Source organism: Equus asinus, chromosome 1, assembly GCF_041296235.1.
Source record: "Equus asinus isolate D_3611 breed Donkey chromosome 1, EquAss-T2T_v2, whole genome shotgun sequence".
Lineage (NCBI taxonomy): Eukaryota > Metazoa > Chordata > Mammalia > Perissodactyla > Equidae > Equus > Equus asinus.
The window spans coordinates 194288218-194310705 of NC_091790.1; the positions used below are offsets into that span (position 1 = coordinate 194288218).

Below are 22488 nucleotides of genomic sequence, written 5' to 3' on the forward strand. Positions count from 1 at the left end.
GTCTTTTGCTTCTTTGGTTAAGTTTATTCCTAGGTATTTATTTTTTTGTTGCAATGTAAATGAGATTGTATTCTTAATTTCTTTTTCTGCTACTTTGTTGTTAGTGTATAGAAATGCAACTGATTTTTGTATGTTGATTTTGTATCCTGCAACTTTACTATATTCATTTATTATTTCTAAAAGTGTTTTGGTGGATTATTTAGGGTTTTCTATATATAAAATCATGTCATCTCCAAATAGTGACAGTTTGACTTCTCTTTGGATCCTTTTATTTCTTTTTCTTGCCTGATTGATCTTGCCAGGACTTCCAATACTATATTCAATAGGAGTGGTGAAAGTGGGCATCCTTGTCAGGTTCCTGTTCTTAGAGGGATAGCTCTCAGTTTTTCTCCATTGAGAATGATATTAGCTATGGGTTTGTTATATATGGCCTTTATTATGTTGAGGTATTTTCCTTCTATACCCATTTTAGTCAGAATTTTTATCATAAATGGATGCTGTATCTTGTCGAATCCTTTCTTTGAATCTATTGAGATGATTGTGTGATTTTTATTCTTCATTTTGTTAATGTGGTGTATCACATTGATTTACTTGCAGATGTTGAACCATCCTGCATCCCTGGAATAAATCCCGCTTGATCATGGTGTATGATCTTTCTAATGTATTTGTTGTATTTGATTTGCTAGTATTTTGTTGAGGATTTTTGCATGAATGTTCATCAGTGATATTGGTCTGTAATTTTCTTTTTTGTGTTGTCCTTGTCTGGTTTTGGTATCAGTGTAATGGTGGCCTCATAGAATGAGTTAGGAAGCTTCCCCTCCTCTTCAATTTTTTTGAAGAGTGAGAAGGATAGGTATTAAGTCTTCTTTGAATGTTTGGTAGAATTCACCAGGGAAGCTGTCTGGGCCTGGACTTTTATTTGGGAGGTTTTTGATTACTGTTTTGATCTCCTTACTGGTGATTAGTCTATTCAAATTCTCTATTTCTTCTTGGTTCAGTTTTGGAGGGTTGTGTGATTCTAAGAAGTTATCCATTTCTTCTAGATTATCCAATATGTTGGTGGATAGCTTTTCATGGTATTCTCTTATAATCTTCTGTGTTTCTGAGATGTCTGTTGTAATCTCTCCTCTTTCATTTCTGATTTTATTTATTTGAGCCTTCTCTCTTTTTTTCATGGAGAGTCTAGCTAAAGGCTTGTCAATTTTGTTTATCTTTTCAAAGAACCAGCTCTTGGTTTCATTGATTTTTTTTCTATTTTTTTCTTTTTTAGTCTGTATTTCATTTATTTCTGCTCTGATTTTTATTATTTCCTTCCTTCTGCTGATTTGGGGCTTTGTTTGTTCTTCTTTTTCCAATTCCTGTAGGTGCACTGTTAGATTATTTGAGATTTTTCTTGTTTTTGAGGTAGGCCTGTATTGCTACAAACTTCCCCCTTAGAGCTGCTTTTGCTGTATCCCATAAATTTTGGTATGTTGTATTTTCATTTTCATTTGTCTCCAGGTATTTTTTGGTTTCTCCTTTGATTTCTTCATTGACCCAATCATTGTTCAGTAGCATTTGTTTAATTTCTGCATACTTGTGGCTTTTCCGAGTTTCTTCCTATAGTTGATTTCTAGTCTCATACTGTTGTGGTCAGAAAAGATGCTTGGTATTATTTCAGTCTTCTTAAATTTATTGAGACTTGTTTTGTGGCCTAATATGTGATCTATCCTAGAGAATGTTCCATGTGCATTTGAAAAGAATGTGTATTCTGTGGTTTTTGGATGGAATGTTCTGTACATATCTACTAAGTCAATCTGGTCTAATGTGTTGTTTAAGGCCAATGTTTCCTTATTGATCTTCTGTTTGGATGATCTATCCATTGGTGTAAGTGGAGTGTTAAAGTCCCCTACTGTTATTGTGTTGCTGTCTATTTCTCCTTTTGTCTGTTAATAATTACCTTATATACTTAGGTGCTCCTATGTTGGGTGCATAGATATTTGCAATTGTTATATCCTCTTCTTGGATTGTTCTCTTTATCATTATGTAGTGCCCTTCTTTTTCTCTTGTTACAGTTTTTGTTTTAAAGTCTATTTTGTCTGATAGAAGTATTGCTGCCCCAACTTTCTGTTTACTGCCATTTTCATGGAGTATGTTTTTCCATCCCTTCACTTTCAGTTTGTGAGTGTCTTGAGGTCTAAAGTGTGTCTCTCATATGCAGCATATATGTGGGTCTTGTTTTTTTATCCAGTCGGCTACTCTATGCATTTTGATTGGAGCAGTTAATCCGTTGACATTTAAAGTAGCTATTGATAAGTTACTTTTTTTCTGCGTGTTTTAGTGGTTCTTCTGTGTTCCTTTCTTCTTCTCTTGCTCTATTCCTTTGTAGTTTGATGGCTTTCTTTAGTATTATGTTTGGGTTCCTTTCTCTTAATTATTTGTATGTTGATTATAGGTTTCTTGTTTGTGATTACCATGAGGTTCATATTATAATCTACGTATACAGCAATCTATATTAAGTTGATGATCTCTTAGTTTGACCTCTTGTTAAAAGCTGTACGCTTTTACTCCCCTCCTCCTCCATTTTTTGTTTTTGATATCATAACCTAACCTTTTTTTTTGTGCGTGTGTATCCGTTACCCTCTTGTCATGGAAATAGATAATTTAAGTACTTTTGTCTTTTGACATTCATATTAGCTTCTTAGGTGGTTGATCTGCTTCCTTTACTGTATATTTGCCTTTACCAGTGATTTTATTGTGTTTCTTGTTTTTAAATAATTTTCTTATTCCTATTTGTGGTCTTCTCTTTTCTGCTTGTATAAGTCTCTTTAGCATTTCTTGCAAGGCTGGTTTCTTGGTGATGAACTCCTTTAGTTTTTGCTTGTCTGAGAAACTCTTTCTCTCTCCTTCCATTCTGAATGATAACCTTGCTGGGTAGAGTATTCTTGGCTGTCGGTTTTTTCCTTTCAGCACTTTAAATATATTATACCACTCCCTTCTAGCTTGTAAGGTTTCTGCTGAGAAGTCAGCTGATAGCCTTATGGATTTCCTTTGTAAGTAACTTGTTGCTTTTCTCTTGCAGTTTTAAAGATTCTCTCTTTATCTTTAATTCTTGACATTTTAATTATAATGTGTCTTGGTGTGGACCTGTTTGGGTTTATCTTGTTTGATGCTCTCTGTGCTTCCTGTACCTGGATGTCTGTTTCCTTCCTGAAGTTAGGAAAGTTTTCAGCTATTACTTCTTTGAATAGATTCTCTGCCCCTTTGTGTCTCTCTTCTCCTCCTAGGACACCTTTAATACAGATATTTGTGCTTGATGTTGTCCAGAGGTCCCTTAGACTGTCCTCATTCTTTTTAATTCTTTTTTCTTTTATCTGTTTAACTTGGGTGATTTCCTCTAGTCTTTCATCCAGCTTGCTGATCTGTTTTTCTGTGTCACTTGCTCTGCTCTTGAGTCCATCTATTGAATTTTTCAGTTCCAGTATTCTTCACTTCTGATTGGTTCTTTTTTATATTTTCCAATTCTTTGTTGAAGTTCTCACTGAGTTCATCCATTCTTCTCCAAGATCAGTGAGCATACTTATGACTATTAGTTTGTACTCTTAGTCAGGTAGATTGTTTATCCCTGTTTATTTTAGTTCTTTTTCTGAGTTTTTGTCCTGTCCTCTTACTTGGAATGTATGCCTTTGAGTTCTCATTTTGCCTCTTTCTCTGTGCTTATGTCTTTGTATTAGGTAGATCAGCTACGTCTCCTGATCTTAGAGAGGTGGCCTTATGTAAGAGATGACTTATGAGGCCCAGCAGTGTGCTTTCCTCTTGTCACCAGTTTCAAATATTCCAGGAGTGACCCCTGTGTGTGCTCCATGCGTCCTTCTGTTGTGGCAGGGTTGCTCTTGCTGCAGGTGCCCAGGGATGCTATGCTGTCTCCCTGGCTGGCTGGTTGTAATGCTCAGCTGTGTGTGGCAGCTATGGTCCCTTCAGTCATTTTATTGGGCATGGGGAGCCTCCGCACAGTTGGCTGCAGGGTCTAATAGCACATTCCTGTTACAGTTTTTCTATTAAGTGAGTAGGCCCCTGCACGACTGTTTGCTAGGCTCAGGGGCTTACAATTGCTGTAGGCCTCCAGCCTGCTGCAAGGCTGTTGTCAACTCTCTCAGGATTACAGATGAGTGGGGCTGGTCCCAGGCAGGGGAGAGCACCCAATTGTTTTGGGCTTTGGAAGGTAGGGCCACTCCTTTATGTGGCTGTTTGAGGAGCGCAAGTCTGCTGCAGCTGACAAGCCCCACTGCCCACAGGGCCACACACCCCATCAATACACTCTTGCCCCACGCAGGTGCCCTGACCCACTGAAGTGGGCCCATTCACCTCCCTGAAGAGGCCCCACACACTCCACCAACACAGCCACCCCTCATGCACACCCTGCCCCATGGAAATAGACCTACTCACTTGGCTGCAGAGGTTCCAGGCGCTTCACCTATGTGGGCCTACAAGTTGCCTGAGGGCTTGCCGTTGGATGGGGCCAGTCTCTAGGGTGGGCTGCCTGCCCTGGCTGAGCTGGATTAAATCCATGCTGGTGGGTGAGGCAGACCCCTGTGCCAGCAGCCCAGGGGAAGAAACTCTAATGGCATCTACCAGCGTCTGTGTCAGCACGCCTGTACTAGGTCACAATAACGACTGCCTCCATGTCTCAGTACCTGGGGGTGGTCCCAGGCTGGGGAGGTCTCACCTCTCCCTGAGATGTGCCCAGATCCTATCAAGTGAGTTTCTTTTCACCAAAGGACTGTGCGCCTTTCTTTTAGGTTGCTTTCTGAAATGGGTGAATTTGTGTGTGGGCCCTTTAAGAGCAGGCGTGTTTTTCCCTTATGTCCTATAGCTTTTCTGGGGGTATTGCCCATTGTAGTCAATAGCCAGCAAAGCCAGATGTTATGACACTTGTATTGGTTGTGCTGAGTCCAAAAGCTGCTTATTGTGGTAATGCTCCCCAACTCAGATACCCCACTCCTCCACTGAAGGCTTCATACCTTAAGATTGCTCCCGGCTGACCCTGAAGTGCAGTGGCCAGAAGGTGTTTTTTCCCTCTCCAGAAAGGAATTTCTGCCTCTTCCACTTCAGTCAGGACTGTCCCTTGTTATGGGTGTTCTTCTTATCCAGTTTTCAGTTCTCTTTCAGAGGCAATTGTTTCAAGAGTGGTTGTAAATTTGTTGTGTCCGTGGGAGGAGGTGAGTTCAGAGTCCGCCTGTGCTTCCATCTTGACACCGTCTATTCTCTGTACTTTTTTCTATCCTTGAAATTCTATAGAATAAACCCATTTGTTTATCAAATGTTGATTGCCTATTATGTGCCATGCACTGTGCTAGGTGTAGGTTTTATATCAGTCAATAAATGGATGTAGATTATTACTCACCTTGTGGAACTTTCGGTCTCTAGGAGGAGGCAGATGATAAAGATGTAAATTAAAAAATATACATTGTGATCTACTGTGAAGGAAAATGAATACGGTTCAGTGATAGGGAATTACAGGGAAGGACCTCTCTAGGCTGGGACATTTCAGCCAAGGTCTGAAGGATGGGAGTAGCCAGGCATGCAAAGAGACAGCGTTTAGGTGACCGGAGGGCTGTGCATGCTGGGCAAGGAAAGTGATGTGGGTTTACTCCTTCTCTCTGCCCCAAGAGCAAATATCTTATTGTCTGGCCGCTTGTTGACTTAATATTTCTTTTGCTGACGATCTGTTGTGTGTTAATATGTCTGACCTTGATTCTAATTAGAATATGAACCCCAGAACTGCTTCTAAGCTTGGCACAGTTCCACGTGCCCTGAATGGATGTCGGTAGTACATGCCTTTTTCACCTATAGACTTTTCAACTGTCGATCAGAATGTAGATAGAAACAGTCTGTGTCTGTGAACAAAAGAATCAGCAATGAAAATGAAGTACATCAGGATTGTATTTTGCTGCGATTACTCCAACAAATCCTGTTCTTTAGTTACCCTTTGGGTTCTTAGAGTGAAAAGAAGTATTGTTTTTTCAAGTGCTTGAATTTCTTGTAATGAATGAAAAATATTGTTATATTATTATTATTGAAGTATCATATTTTCCAGTGATGAGAGTCAGACACTTTGTAGAGACCCAGTAAATGTGAAGTAAATAAAGGATTCGTTCTTTGTATAAACTTCTCTTCGCCAAAGCCTTCTCTTTGAGTCTATATCAGAGCCTTCCACTATACTTGTATCAGTAATTCTTTTCTTGGAATATTTTGAAGGAATAAATCTTTTTCCTGACCCAACTGTTGGTACTCTGGGCAGGAATGTAGTTTGCGTGTGTGTGTTTTGGAGGGAGGTGTTGCTTATTTTTCACAGCGTGACCATTTCTTTCTGGTTATCTTTTAGACACATTACAGATGCTACACTTGCCATCGTGAAAGGAGAGACAGTTCCACTTGATGTCTTGCAGATCAAGGTAAAGTCTTTTCTTCAAGTTTGAAAAAAGTAACAAAGCAATACACACATGTTAAAGAAAGTAAAATGTAGCAGTTCAAATGAGATTCTAATGAAAATAATAGTCCCTCTTGTTACCCTTTCCTATCCCAAGTATAACTCCCCAGGGAAAAATAATTTTACTGGTTTATTGTAGTTGTTATCACTAATTAATATGCTCATGATGCTACTTTTTAAAATTGAAGTTAAAAAAACCCCCACAAAACATAAAATTTACCTTCATAACCATTTTTAGGTGTTCAGTAGTGTTAAGTATATGATACTACTTCTTGATTTATCAGTTTTGGATTTTGTCTCTTGACCTCTTTGTTATAAGAATTCCTCTATAACTCCTTTCAATATATTTGTATCACTGTTTTTCTTTCTTCTATTGATTACCTTTGGACTTCAAGTAACTTCTGTATCTCATGTGGTTGTTTTGAGTATTAAAAGAGCTACTCAATACAGAGCACTTAGGACAGTGACTGATTTCATCTTCCCTGACTATATCGTGGCCACCTCTTTCTCCCATGCTCTGCCAAAGGTGAAACCTTTCTCATGTCCCGTCTGTGCTTTGGAGGGGCTTGTCTTTGGAATTCAGGTTACTTGGTTGTCTTGCAATCTCAGCTCTCTGATAGGTTTAAGAAAAATTATGATCTTGTAGATTATCTGGCTTTTTCTCACTTTTAGGGTGAGAACAATGTTCTTTGTAGCTTCTTACAACCTAGATGGGAGCAGAACTTCACATTTTTCTATTGGCTTGTCTAACATTTTCTTATTGATTGACAGATGAACTCATGAATTGTTTTAGCAGTATATTTGCTGGCTATGCCCATTGAAAGGGCTTAGAAGCAATGACACCCAAAAGCATTGAGTGTACCTGGCACCCAGATTTTGGTCTCTCAATACCATTTCCTAATAAAAGTTTCCAAGACTTTTGAAGAGACAGTCTCAAAGTATTGCAGAATACTTAATAATTACAAGGAAAAAAATACATCTTTATAGTAGAGAAATCTAGCATATATACCACCTTAACCAAATGATCAAACTTAGCATCATCAATAATGGGACAAATAGACATTATCTGCCTCCTGATGTGATATATTGAGAATGAGACAGCATCACCTATGTAGTTTCCTGCCCAAAACATTAACTAATCTGAATCTAACTGAATCTAATAAGGAGAGAATAATCAAATCCAAATTGTGGAGCTTTCTAAAAATAATAATTGGTCTGGCCTTTTCAAAAATGTCAAGGTCATGAAATCCAAAGGAAGGTAGAGATTAAGATTAAAGGAAACTAGGGGCTGGCCCCGTGGCCGAGTGGTTAAGTTCGCGCACTCCGCAGCAGGCGGCCCAGTGTTTCGTTAGTTCGAATCCTGGGCGCGGACATGGCACTGCTCATCAGACCACGCTGAGGCAGCGTCCCACATGCCACAACTAGAAGAACCCACAACGAAGAATACACAACTATGTACCAGGGGGCTTTGGGGAGAAAAAGGAAAAAATAAAATCTTTAAAAAAAAAAAAAAAAGATTAAAGGAAACTAAGAAATATCATAATTAAATACAGTATATGATTCTGGAATTGGAAAAATAAAAATAGTGACAACCATAAAAGATATTATTGGATTAGAGATATTTTAACATGGACTATATGTTAAATACTGTATGTTGATGTTAGATTTCTTGAGAGTGACGATGGTATATATGGTTATGTGTGTTGTGTCCTTATCTTAGGGGATGCTGCTGAAATATTTAGGGGTGAAAGATCATGAAGTCTGCAATTTATTTGCAAATAATTTAACAGTGCTACAAACATACATACACAGATAAAGCTAATATGGGGAAATGTTGGCAGTTGGTGAATTTGGGTGAAAGATGTAAATGGTGTCCATTATACATAGAAAACATTTTTTGGTTTGACATTTTATCAAAATAAAAATTTTGTAGAGAAGAAAACCCAATAGCCATTCCTGATTCTTGATTAGAATCTTTTCTTTAAAAAGGGTTTAATTCCTAGAAAAAAGATATTCTCACTGGATAGTAGTTAAGTAACTATTTGTTCTTCATCTAAACGTCTTTTTTTACCCCCCTGGAAAAGGCAGATTCCTAAGAAGGCTGAGCCATAAAGCCAAATAGTCCTATAAACAGTGAGCCCTGTGTACTTCACTCAGGTTTAGCCTTCAAACGTACCGGCTGCATTCAGGTTGTCCTCCAGAGGCTGTGAACATTTTACCTTCATTTGGGTTTCCTGATATCTGTGAAAGAACGGTCACGCTGTGTCGTGATTCCAAACTTCAATCCTAAAATGTTAGTTATATAGCATTTGCTATCTGCATGTTTACGACTGGAGAACCCATGAGCTTGCAGCCAATTTTCCTTTTATTTTCCTTTGTTCTTCATGCAGTGATGGTGGGACTCTCCACCATGACCTCATTGGTCATGATAAAAGTGATTTAAGTTGCAATTGCTTCCTTATATAATAAAGCTAAATTGTTTTCACAAATTGGAAGGGCTATGCTGAAAGAAATTCTGGCCTGGGAAAGGTACTAGATCGACATCTATGAAGACATTATTTGAAAATATTGTTATTATCAAAGGAGGTGAATCAGGATATACAACTGAGTGATTTACGGCTTCTTATATATGTATGAGAAGCAATACATTCCAGAGTAATTAGGATTTAACTGGGAATTCTTGATTGTACTTGTATTTACATGTCCCTTGTCTCCTTTATGTTTTTCTTTCACATATACTGATTTTGTGAATTGATGAAGCCAGTATCACATTTGCCACAGGCTCTGTATATTCATGACACAGCCCAGGAAGCAGAAAACTTTTAAAATCAATTCCTAGAAAATATAGTACAACAGCCTCTGCTGTGGTTTCTGAGGCACCCTGCTAAGCTGAACTTGTCTTCTCTTTTTCCCTTATTTCTGGAAATTGCTTTCAGAATATGGGGAAAAGCATTATAGATGAAACCTGATACCATAGACATTATAGATAAAGCCTCATACCAGATTCCTCTTCTTTTAAAAAACAAACCCAAACCCAGTTAAACGTGTAACTGAAGATTTTCCAAAGATAAAAGAAATAGTCCTTGGAAGCTATAATAATGCTTTGTATATCTAGCTTTTTACATTGTTAGCGTGTGTTCACATCTCATTTGGACCCCCAACTGAGTGAGGAAGGCAAGATGTGTATCGATATCTTCATTTGACAACTAAAAACAAAATTATCTAGTCATATGTCTAGTTGTGCTGGAGACAGAGGTAGAATCTCGATTTTCTGTCTTATGGTCCATTGCCCTTTCCACTTCACTGTTTTGTCCAGGTGCTATCACTTGGTACCATCCCATGATTTTTAAAGGGCATTTTTCCCATGTGGACATCTATAACACCTAGTACTTGACTTTTAAGTAACTATTGGAAAGATCTGTGGAATTTTTTCTAGTGCTTTCTTTTTTGCTCTTTCAGTTGGACTCTTAGACCCTGCCAACCCAGAACCAGATGAAGAGGATAGGGAGGTGGTGAGAAGTTAGAATCTCTCCCTTTCCCCTATTTCTCATTCCTTGCTAATTACATGGCTTCCTTCTGTAAAACCCTGATTCTGATCATTCTCTTAAGATGATACTTAGAGCTGCTTCCGAACCCCCTCAGGCTCCTTCTGCCTTGTTTCTTTCTCTTCATCGAGAATCCCTAAAATTCCTAGATTAGGCACCTATCTAGTTGACAAGAATTGTTTTCTTGTCACTGTTCCTTGAGCTTTTATTCCAACCAGGTCTCCTAGTTACTTTCCTCTGCAAACATCTAGGCCATCTTCTCTCAGGGATTTACTCTCTCCAGGGATCTATGACTTGAGGCAGCATATCTCCTTTACTGTTAAGATCTGGCTGTGTGCCTGTCTTTCTGTATCTCTTCTTGTTTGCTGACCTCTCCATCTCGTAATCTTGACTATCACCCAGACTTTGACTGGGCTAAGATACAGTGGTACTTTGTCTATTGGCTTCACTCTGTCCATCTGACCTTGCTTATTTTTTCCTGTGTTTGTGTGAACCCCAACGAGGACCAGTCTCTCCACTGCTGACTCCTCTAAATCCTGAGGGCTCTTTGCCCATCTGCTTCTCTAGATCTTTCACACCCATTTCCTGTTGTCCAGAGCCATTCTGACCCTTTGCTAGGATATAGCACCCCAAATCAGTGGAACCTTAAGGTTACAAGGCTTTTCAGTTAATCTTAACAGAATATTCCTAAAATTCTTCCCCCCAGATGAAGAAAGAGAAAAGTCTTAGAGCAACGTTCAGGAGGTCTTGAGTACACATCCCAGTGCTTCTTCCTTACACTATATGTTTTAGAACAGCATCCCCCGAGGAATAGTAGGTATGCAGAATGTCTTCTGAGAAAGGTTGCACAGTTAACAACTCAGGAAACTGTATATTGTATTTCTCCTTTTGGAAAGTTATAATGTACATTAACTTATTAAAGACTAAAAAGAGCTGCAATAAACAGAACTTGTTTCAAACCAGATAAGTTTGGTATTTCCTCAGCTTATTTCACCATGGAATCTTCTGTCATCATCATCATCATCATCATCATCATTAGATGTAACATTTATTAACATCTTATGAAACATTTGGGAAATCCTCCCGTAGATAGGGGAAACTCACATAGTGTTGTTTCTCCCTTGTCGGCTAGAACATTCTTTCTTTTGTTTCTTTTCTCTCTACCCCTCTTCTCAACCTCTCCTGATCTAGGTACAGAACCTTATTCTTTTTTTTCCTTTTTAGGGAAGGACTGGAGAAATCACTAGGGTATACACTTGCTATTGTATTGCAGTGTCCTTCCTCAAGGGGCCTGGCCTCTCTCTCTCTCTCTTTTTCTTTAATTAGCATGCATCTTCCTTAGCCCAATACTATAGGATTCAGCCTTGTTTCATTCTCCTTCAATACTGGATAATGCTTAGCTCACTTTTGGGAACCTCCTAGGTAGATCTTCAAAAATTATAACGAATAAATAAAAGAATGAATCCAGGATATATAAAGATACACACACACACACACACACACACGTATGCTGGATCAAAAAATATAGTTAGGGGGCCAGCGTGGTGGCATAGTGGTTGTGTTCACATGCTCTGCTTCAGCGGCCTGGGATTCGTGGGTTTGGATCCCGGGTGTGGACCTATGCACCACTCATCAAGCCACACTATGGTGACGTCCCACATACAAAATAGAGGAAGATTCGGGGCTGGCCCCGTGGCCGAGTGGTTAAGTTTGTGCGCTCCGCTGCAGGCGGCCCAGTGTTTCGTTGGTTCAAATCCTGGGCGCGGACATGGCACTGCTCATCAGACCACGCTGAGGCAGCGTCCCACATGCCACAACTAGAAGGACCCACAACGAAGAATATACAACTATGTACCGGGGGGCTTTGGGGAGAAAAAGGAAAAAATAAAATCTTTAAAAAAAAAAAAATAGAGGAAGATTGGCACAGATGTTTGCTCAGGGCCAATCTTCCTCACCAAAACAAAAAAGAAATATATATATATATATATATATATATAGTTAATTGCATTTTTTTTGCCTCCCACCCCACATCTCTGGCAGCCACCAGTCCAGTCTCTGTAACTATGAACTTGTTTTTTAAGGTTCCACATATAAGAAAGATCATGCAGTACTTGTCTTTCTCTGACTAATTTCAGTTAGCATAATGCCCTTGAGGTCCATCCATGTTGTTGCAAATGGCAAGATTTCATTCTTTTTTATGGCTGAATAATATTCCATTGTATAGATATACCACAATTTCTGTATCCATTCATCCATCAGTTGACACTTAGGTTGTTTCCATGTCTTAGCTATTGTAAATAATGCTGCAGTGAACATAGGGGTACCTATATCTTTTTGAGTTAGTGTTTTCATTTTCTTTGGATAAATACCAAAACTGGAATTGCTGGATCATATGGTAGTTCTATTTTTAATTTTTTGAGGAAACTTCATACTATTTTCCATAGTGGCTGCCCCAATTTACATTCCTCCCAATGGGTCACAAGGGTTTCCTTTTCTCCACATCCTCACCAACATTTGTTACTTCTTGTCTTTTTGATAATAGCCATTCTAACAGGTGTGAAGTGATATCTCCTTGTGGTTTTGATTTGCATTTCTCTGATGATTAATGATGGTGAGCATCTTTTTTTATGTACCTGCTGGCCATCTGTATGTCTTCTTCAGAAAAATATGTATTCGGATCTTCTACCCATTTTTTAATTGGATTTATTTGGGGTTTTGGCTAAGTTGTATGAGCTCTTTATGTATTTTGCATAGTAGCCCCTTAGCAGATTTGCAACTATTTTTTCCCATTCAGTAGGTTGCCTTTTCATTTTATTGATGATTTCCTTTGCTGTGCAGAGCTTTTTAGTATGATATAGTCTCACTTATTTATTTTTGCTTTTGCTTTTGGTGTCAGATTCAAAAGATCATCACCAAAACCTATGTCAAGGAGCTTACTGCCTATGTTTTCTTCTAGGACTTTTATGGTTTCAGGTCTTAAACATTCAAGTCTTTAATCCATTTTGAGTGAATATTTGTGTGTGGTGTAAGATAAGTGGTACAGTTTCATTCTTTTGCATGTGGCTGTCCAGTTTTCCCAGCACCATTTATTGAAGAGACTGTCCTTTCCCCATTGTATATTCTTGGCTCCTTTCTCATAAATTAATTGGCCATATATGCCTGGGTTTACTTCTGGCTTCTCTGTTCCATTGATCTATGCCAATACCATACTGTTTTAATTACTATAGCTTTGTAATATAGTTTGAAATCAGGGAGTGTAATGCCTCCAGCTTTGTTCTTTCTCAAGATTGCTTTGGCTATTTGGGTTTTCTGTGGTTCCATACAAATTTTAGAATTATTTGTTCTATTTCTTTGAAAACTGCTATTGGACTTTTAATAGGGATTGCATTGAATCTGTAGATTGCTTTGGGTAGTATGGACATTTTAACAACATTGCTTCTTCCAATCCATGAGCACAGAATATCTTTCCATTTATTTGTGTCTTCTTCAATTGTTTAATGTCTTGTAGTTTTCAATATAAAGTCTTTATCTCCTTGGTTAAATTTACTCCTGGATATTTTATTCTTTTTGATGCCATTGTGAATGGAATTGTTTTCTTTATTTGTCTTTCTGGTAGTTAGTTATTAGTATATAGAAATACTATAGGTTTTTGTGTATTGATTTTGTCCTGCAAACTTTACTGAATTTGTTTATTAGTTCTAACAGTTTTTTTGATGGAGTCTTTAGGATTTTCTGTATATAAATATCATGTCATTTGCAAATAGTGACAGTTTTACTTCTTCCTTTCCAATTTGGATGCCTTTTATTTCTTTTTCCTGCCTAATTGCTCTGGCTAGGACTTCTAGTACTGTGTTGAATAAAAGTAGCCAGAGTGGGCCTTTTTTTCTGGTTACTGATCTTAGAGGAAAGGCTTTCAGCTTTTCACCACTGAGTGTGATGTTAGCTATGGGCTAACATATATGTCATATATGCCCTTTATTATGTTGAGGTACATTCCCTCTGTAGCCACTTTGTTAAGAGTTTTTATCATAAATGGATGTTGAATTTTGTGAAATGCTTTTTCTGCATCTGTTGAGAGACCATGTGATTCTTATCTTTCACTTTGTTACTGTGGTGTATCACATTGACTGATTTGCGGATGTTGAACCATTCTTGCATCCCTGGAATAAATCCTACTTGGTGGTGGCGTATGATCCTTTTAATATATTGTTGCATATGATTTGCTCATAGTCTGTTGAGGATTTTTTCCTCTATGTTCATCAGGGATATTGGCCTGTAATTTTCTTTTCTTGTGGCATCCTTGTCTGGTTTTGGTTATCAGGGTAATGCTGGCCTCATGAAATGTTTGGAAGAGTTCTCTTCTCCTCTTCTATTTTCTGGAAGAGTTTGAGAAGGATTTGAATTACTTTTTCTTTGAATGTTTGGTAGAATTCATCAGTGAAGCCATCTGGTCCTAGACTTCTGTTTGTCGGGAGGTTTTTGATTACTGATTCAATCCCCTTACTAATAATTGCTCTGTTCAGATTTTACTTTATTCTCTAAAATTTAATTTATGTTTTGTTTTAAAATTTATATTGTTTTCCTTGACCATTCATCTCCTTTGCTCCCCGACTCGTTATACAGTTGCACCTGTTCTGTACTTTTGTAATACTTGATACATATCTCTGTTCTCTGAACTTGTATTGTTATTTCTGTGTCTGAATACCCCCCATTGTACCATGAGCTCTTTGAAGGTAGACTTTTTTTATCACTAGTCTCTAATATATAATATATATTCATTAATGATAATTCCATGAACAAAATAAATGAATGAAATATTAGCTTAATATATTTAGGATGGCTCAAAGCCCTGCTGTCTTCCACAATTTGCATGTGGCACCCAGGAGACTAATACATCCTGGCTGTGCCAGTCGTGAGTTGTCTCACCATCACCTCTTTGCTCTGCCATCTCTCTCTCTAGTTCCCTTTTCCCTTGCTTATGCAGGTGCAGAGAGCAGAATAGCCAATCTGCTTGAACAGATAGATGATCAAAGATTGAGAGGCCAGTGTCTTTTTCTTGTAGGCTACCCCTATTTGTGTGTGATTCTCCTAGAAACCTCTCACTTGGTTTTGGTGGAGTGGGAACAGGAGTGAACGTGGGATTGAAGTGGGATTGAGAGGGAAGCACTCACTCCCCTGACGAGAAGACTTTGCATACTTTCTCTCAGCCAGCAACTTGCCATGCCTAGGATTCTCCTTCAGTTCCTAATCTTTGGCTTATACTGGGTGTAATGAGGACATGGTGGAAATCGAGCTGCTTTTGTGCCTGTTGAGCATGTTCTGTGGAGTTGTGTCTAGCATTTGTCAGCTTTCTTTCGAATGTGGGAGTACTCTTGGGCTTTAGGTGTAATTCTGTGCTACGGGAAAAGCCCCCTGAGAATCCTACTATATATATTGTTTGTCCTTTAAGGAAGGTCCCTCAGGGAGTATAAACTCTTAGAGGCAGTGGCTCTATTGTGTGTTTTCTATATATTGCTTAATTCACTGATTTATGAGAAACTCACTGATTGTAATATGCACTATTTGGCCATAAAGCATTGGACTAAATCCAAATCACTTTTTTTTTCTCTTTTTATTTTTATTTTTTTCCAAATCACTTTTTATTCTGACTTGTTATCACCAGTATCTGGCCATAGTTTCAGATATGCAGGTGAAACATACATATCTGAAAATACCAGGACTAGATTAGAGTACCAGGACTCTGATCTTACTTGAGTACTCTTGGGCCTCTAAAGAGAATGCAGGCTTAAATTACCTTTATCTTGGACAAGTATATGAGAGAGAGGAAATTCTGACTGACTTGACTAATTGGTCCAAGGACCAGCATAGTTAAGTACTCCTTAATTTACAGTCGGAAGTATAATATGTTTCCTTGCCAGCAGATTCATGAGGCCTAATATATAAAAATTTGTTTCATTTTACAGTATGGTTTATTCAAGTACTTTTACTAAGCACTCACAGAGTTAATTTCTTAGATTTTGAACATCCTTTTTAGAATTTTGGTTTGATGAAAAGTAGGCCACGAACATTTGCTGGGTACTTACCTGTATAGAGTTCCAAGTTATTGTAATCATTAATTGAAATTAAATGTATTTAACTTCCAGGGTGAAAAGGAACAACCTGTGTTTGCAATGACTGGCCTTCGATGGGGATCCTTCACAGATGCTGGCGTCAAAGTTAGCAAGTAAAGGATTATTGTATTGATGTGTGATGATTATTTAAAAAAAAAAACCTTCTTATTCTGTTTCTGTCTTTGAGATTTCAACATACAGTGATCTTCTAGGAATAAATTTGGTGGGCCTGGAGGTTGAATTATGTATGAATAATAGAGGTAGAGGTTTATATCTTACATGCGGAAAGGTTAAGGAATGTTCCAGTTTCCTCTACACTATTTTGGTGGTAGCTAAAGAGGAGAAGAGTATGTCTCTATTTCTAAACATAATATTTGATTGTAGGTTGGGCTTAAGCTAGACTGAAGGGGAACCGGATTGCCCATCACCCTGCAGCCTGCTTAGCTGGGTACCAAGTGAAAGGCACCGCTGGGGCCACAGCCCTCTGGAACTTTTACCGTGTTTGGAAGACTGTCCCTGAGAGGTGTTCTTTTTGAAGGCCTAGCAGATTGAGAGACCACAGGCTGCCTCTTTCAGAGAAGGAAGAAAGGCGGATGCCTGGTTGTGTTGTGAGATGAAAGAAGCAGGCCCGTTGAGGTGATTAGAGGGCCACCACTGGCTTTTCATGGGAATGGGCTTATTTTTGGAGAATTCATTGTGAAAATGGAGCTGTTGGCTTGGACAGGAGGTGTGTCGTGTTCTGTCTGATGTGGAGAGGTAGTGTAACAGCACAGGCTTCCTGAGGTGGGGCTGGAGGAGGCGCCATGGGAGGCTCACCTCATATCCAGTGGGTGGTGCTTTTTCTTTACCTTTTCTTAAAAACAGGCCTGCAATTTTAGTGTAGTTTAAATGAATTCTGATTGATCTCACACATAGCTTTTATCAAGAAACTCCTCTTTTATTTCATAGGCATTCTTGCCACACTTTCTTTACGGAAATTTCTCTCACTTGTTTCACTTTGTTATTCCTGCTAATGAAGTTCCTGATAGTGGAATGTCAAAAGAAAGCTATTACTGAAGTCTTTTACATACTGCATGATTTAATATTCACATCTTTTTATTTGCAAGTATGCCATGGTATCTTGACTCCACAAGTTACCTTGAATTTGATCTGTAATCTCAAATACCAGCAACTCACCAAGAAGAATTGCCTAGTTTTCGCTGAAAAAGTCTGGTGAGAACAAATTGCTTTCTAAAATGTATTAATTGACAATTAAGCAGAAGCACAGGTCAGCCCCTTTAGGAATCCTTGCCCATTTCACATATTTACCCACATTTTGATTGATTTCTGAACAATGAATTTTAAAATTCTGGTTGTTATCTAGTATCTCGACTAGGACTATCCACTGAGTCGCTCTGTGTGTCATGGAAGAAACAATAGGGATGTGAGAAATGATTTACTAGCTGGCCATAGGAAGACTAGAAGCGTAGCATCCAAATTTGCTATTAATAGAGATGAAGGGAACTGGGACAGTTTAGAAGTCAACTGCCTTAGTAGGGATGTGTTTCTCTCTGGCTAACCAGGAAAAGTAGCAGATTATTAAGTAAGCTTAAAAAAAATCAGATGATCAAGGCCCTCATTAGAGGCATAACAATATAAACCCAAATAATAATTAGAATAGCTCTACATTGCTCTTTGGGTATATTTAAACTCCTTATTCCGGCACTCAAGGCCCAGCTCAATCCATCATCACCCCTAATTACCTGGTTATGTATCTTTACTTTTAAGCTCTTGCTCTGGCTGCTATTCTGAGTGTTTCCTGCACCTTTGCTTTTCCTCTTGCCCAGAATGATTTCTTTCCATCTTTGGTATATCTCAGTCCAGCCCATTGCTCTAAATTCCATGCCCTTACTTTCTTCTTCATTACACAAGCATCACTGCTCTAGTGATTTGAGGCTCTTAATGATTTCTTGTCCCTTCTTGACTCTCCTAACCATAAATAGTGATCAGTTTATACCATGTCATATATTTATGTATACATATATAGTCATTTATTGTTTTCTGTTCCTTTTTGGGGCTTTATTTTCTCAAATTATAAACCCTCAAAGGGAGAGATTTTATACTCTATATTTCTTCTGTTTCCTCCATATGTGTAGTAAGTGCTAAGTAAATGCATATTGATCAGAATCAACTAGGGAGCAATTAAGATGGGCTGGCAGGTGGCAGGTAAGTTTTAAGAGAGGATTCTACTTTCTGCCACTTTTCTAATTCCAACTCGTCATCTTTCTCTCTTCAGTCGCTTTTCTGTATTTAGCCATATGAAGTAGACCTGCCTCGCTCCTAGATTTAACATCTGCCATTTTAAAGCTGCATGATATGAGTAATGGGAAATTATGCTGATTTACAAATTTTAATTGCATGTTTGTGTGTGAGAGAGGACATGGTATACAGGATCCAGTCATTTAGCATGTGAATGACACATCAGATCACCCAGCATCTGCATCTCATTGTGGCTTTATCATCCTCTACTCATTGCTCTCTTGAATGTATACTCAACTGTGTTCTATGGTTGAAAGTATATGTTATGGTGATACTTGTGAATTTAGGGATTCAAGGAGACTCTGATTATATATCCCTTGTAAATTGCAAGCATCTATCTACTGTATAACTAATTACGTACTGTTTGACATAGCATTGAAATGCAGATTAAAAATTTGCTGTAATACTCTCTTATGCTGAGCCACAATTCCCAAGCCTCCACAGCAGACTCTCCAGTAGAGGTGTAATTCTCATGTATTGTCTGTCATGAATGGTATCTATCACACTGATAGTTCTTTTAATATTCTAATTAGATTTTTATCTTGATCTTTCTCAGGTACTGGTATCTTGGGCCTCTAAAAACCAAAGCAGCCCACTTTTTCAGCACTCTTAAGGTAAATGCAGTTTAAAATGTAGAAATTTGCCATATCTTATTCTGTCGTTACTCTGTGACGTATGTATTTAAAATTTTTAAAAAATTTCTTCCTATGGATATATATGACGTGCTCCAATACTAAAATGGGGGCATATTTACTTATGAACAAATGCAGAAAGCATTCCTGTTTTGATAAACAATTGCCCCTCATCTGCCAACACATTTCCTCCATTACCAAACCCATATATAATTTCTCTTTACTATTCCACTTCCCTTTACCTCTTCATTCACTTGCTCTTGCCAGACAAATCTTAAACAGAATGATCGTTATCTCATCAATTATTTGTTAGTGTGTCTATATTAGTATCTGGAAATGAATTGAAGATTTGTATCTGAAGGTATCTAATCGTACAGGTTTGTATATAATATTGGAGGTTTCAAACTGCTAGGCAAATATGGGTAGCGGTTACTGTATTGGGCAGTACAGCTATAGAACGTTTCCATCATCAGAGAAAGTTCTATCAGGCAGTGCTGCTATAGACTATACATTGAAAAATGTTGGCATAGAGAAAAGCTGAACAATGTATATGAATGAAAATGCTAATAGAAAAGTCATCCTTATCTGTGGACTGCATACTGCATTCGGCTTTTCTGAAAATCGTAGTATATTCACAATTTGGCTGGCCAGTCTGAAAACTGGCAGATGACATTTGTACTGGAAAGTTTGGTTCTAATGTAAATATTCAGAGTATCAAGTGTTTTTCTAATTATAAAAGTAATGTGTAGAATGTTGATAATAGAATAAGATAGAGTTCGTGAAGAGAGATGAAATGTTCAGTTTGGCACATACTGAGTTTAACGTACTTGTGTGGAGATATGATTGTGACTTACTTAGGTCTGGAGTTCAGCAGAGAGATCTGGGCTGAAGAAACAGATTTAGATGTCCTAAGTGTATGAGTGGCATCGAAACTCTGGGTTTGATGAAGTTACTGTTGAGAATAGCCCTAAGGAATGGAAACATTTAAAGAGCCAGAAAAGATGACTGAGAACTGCTAAGAGAAAATCTAGGAGAGAGTACTGACATGGAAGCCAATGGAGGAGAGAATTTCCAGAAGAAAGTGAGATTTCAAGAAGCAACAGCAGAGTCTAAATAAAGACAGGAAAGTATCTTTTGAATTTGGCAACCTCTGAAGATTTGGTAACCTCCTCCGTGGAGGGACTGCAGCCATATTGAAGAAAGTTAAGAAATAAATGGGAGGTAAAGAAGTGGAGACAGCAGGAGTAGGCCACTCCTTCAAGAAGCTTGACTTTGAAGGGAAGGAGATAGAAAAGCCAAAAGCTAGTGAAAATATGAGGTCAATGGAGTATTGTTGTTTTTAGGTGGAGAGAAATCCATGTCTTTATACCCTGAAGCAAAGAAAGAAAGAATGGGAAGAGGTGAAGAGAAAGGAGACAGAGAGCATGACTGGGTTGGCACAATCCATGAGCCAGTGGAAGGGGTCCAAGTACTGGGTTGGCTTTGGACAGGGGTAGGGACACCTCTTTCCTTGAGACAGGAGAGAAATAAAGGAGAGTTCCGAGAAAAACAAATTTATAGGGAGTTAAGTTCTCACTGCTGTCCTTGATATTCTCAGTGAAGTATAGAAAGCAAAGTGGTCTGTTGAAAATGAAGTGGGTGTGGTGGTGGTGTGCGGGATTTTGAAGAAAGATGAAAATAGGGAGGTTTAGGAGGATTATCAAGTGACATTGAGGACCTGAGACCAATAATTTGCTGTGACACTAATGTGCTGCTTTGGGTGATTGTTTTCCCCTGTGTTAATACTCAGGAGGAATATTTTTTCCCCTCTAATAATACTGAGGCGTGATGTAGAACTACAGAAACCTAGTGACAAGATTGATCCAGAATTGGGCCTTTTCAAGGCATATATTATGGAAGAATGGTGACAAGACAACCAAGAGTGATGGAAAAAGAGAATGATTTAAAGTAATTGACTGTTAATTTGGTACTGAGGGAAAGTGGTGTGGTTACAGACTGGAATTCTCAAAGTGATTGAAAACTTGTGGTTAGGATCTTCAGGTCCAAAAAATAACAGCCCTCTCTTCCTCTTCTGAGCTTGAACCAAGTTATGAAAACAAATGTAGGAACCAGGCACATGGAGATCCAAATATCAGCTTTATACTTGTCAGCAGGAGTGAAGGCCTCAGCTTAGATATGTGGTCACAGTCTGATTGCCTAACAGTCCAAATTGAAGTTACCCACTTAAAACATCTCCTTCAGTGCAGACAGCACCATGGTGAGCTTACTGCATGAGAAGCAGTGGGTGTGTGAGTCCCCAGGACGGCCACCTTCAGAGAGAGAGAGAGAAGAGGGGGCTGGGTGTATGCAGTGGTCCTTCAGGACCTGGGGTGGGGTGAGTAAGCAATAGAGTAAGAAGTCAGAATTATTACTCTTTTGTAATTCACCCAGTGGAAGCTTGAGAACAGAGGAGTAGTTCACCATAAGAGACAAAGGGCACAGAAGAATATGGGATGTGATGAGAGAATAGGATATCAAGATTTTAGATTGCCAAGACGGACTAGTTCTGGGTACCCATAAGGACCAGGATGTGGTCATGGAAATGGATGGCTGTGATGGATTAGGGGTGATGTCAAGGGCTGAGAGACTAGGGTGTTGTTTTAATTATTCCTGTGGACACTGATGAGACCCATGATGACACTGGACTTGGGGTCCTCAGGAAGTAAAAGAGAAAAATTCTAGAGCATGAGAATGATGATGTTTGAAGCAGGAGTGAGAAGCCTTGGCTGGATTTTGCATCTGCGCAAAACCATTCTGGCCTTTGTGTGGAGTATGATTCCAGAAGTGAAGAAGGTAGTTGATGCAACTGGATTTTATCAATTTCATTTTTGTGTCACCATCTGTAAACCAAAGATAAATTTATTATGGGATGATTCTATGCTCATTCATATTGATGGTTTCTTTTGGACAATTATAAGCAGTGGTTGTTAGTCCACTTGGATCTCCTCTCTGTTCCATGTTGGAGAGAGCAGAGGAGGCAGCAAGTCACAGAGTTCATGGCTTTCAAGATAGGCCTTTAATGGGCAAAGAAAGCTGGAGGATTCCATGCTTCAAATTAGAGATAATTCCATCCAATGAGAGGAGATGACTAGTTAGCTTTCTAGCAGCTATAGGTAGAATACTATCCTTTGCAGAGAGAAACTCCAAGAGTTTGGAACTGAGTGCATGACAAAAGTATTTCTCTCTTCACATTGAAAGGAGTGGCCTCAGATTCATCAAGCCTCTATCTCATACATGGGACCTACAGAGAGACCTTCCAGGGAAGCAGAAGAGACCCCTCCACGGCCCTCCTTGTACAGGAGAATATTACGGAGGCTTGCGTCATACTGGGCACAACCGCAGGATGGTGAGCAGCACGGTGACTGAAGATGGGAGAGCCCTGGTCAGTTCAGGAC

General features: G+C 38.7%; 1 protein-coding gene across 2 annotated transcripts in view; it reads left to right on the forward strand.

Moving 5' to 3' along the window:
• Positions 1–22488, forward strand: part of AGK (acylglycerol kinase) — an 86987-nt gene that overhangs the window by 52766 nt on the left and 11733 nt on the right. For both annotated transcript variants that reach the window (XM_014859229.3, XM_070514793.1), the window contains exons 9-12: positions 6365–6434; positions 16158–16237; positions 18979–19036; positions 22292–22439. In XM_014859229.3, the coding sequence (XP_014714715.3) occupies positions 6365–6434; positions 16158–16237; positions 18979–19036; positions 22292–22439 (356 nt within the window). The remainder of the gene's footprint in view (positions 1–6364; positions 6435–16157; positions 16238–18978; positions 19037–22291; positions 22440–22488) is intronic.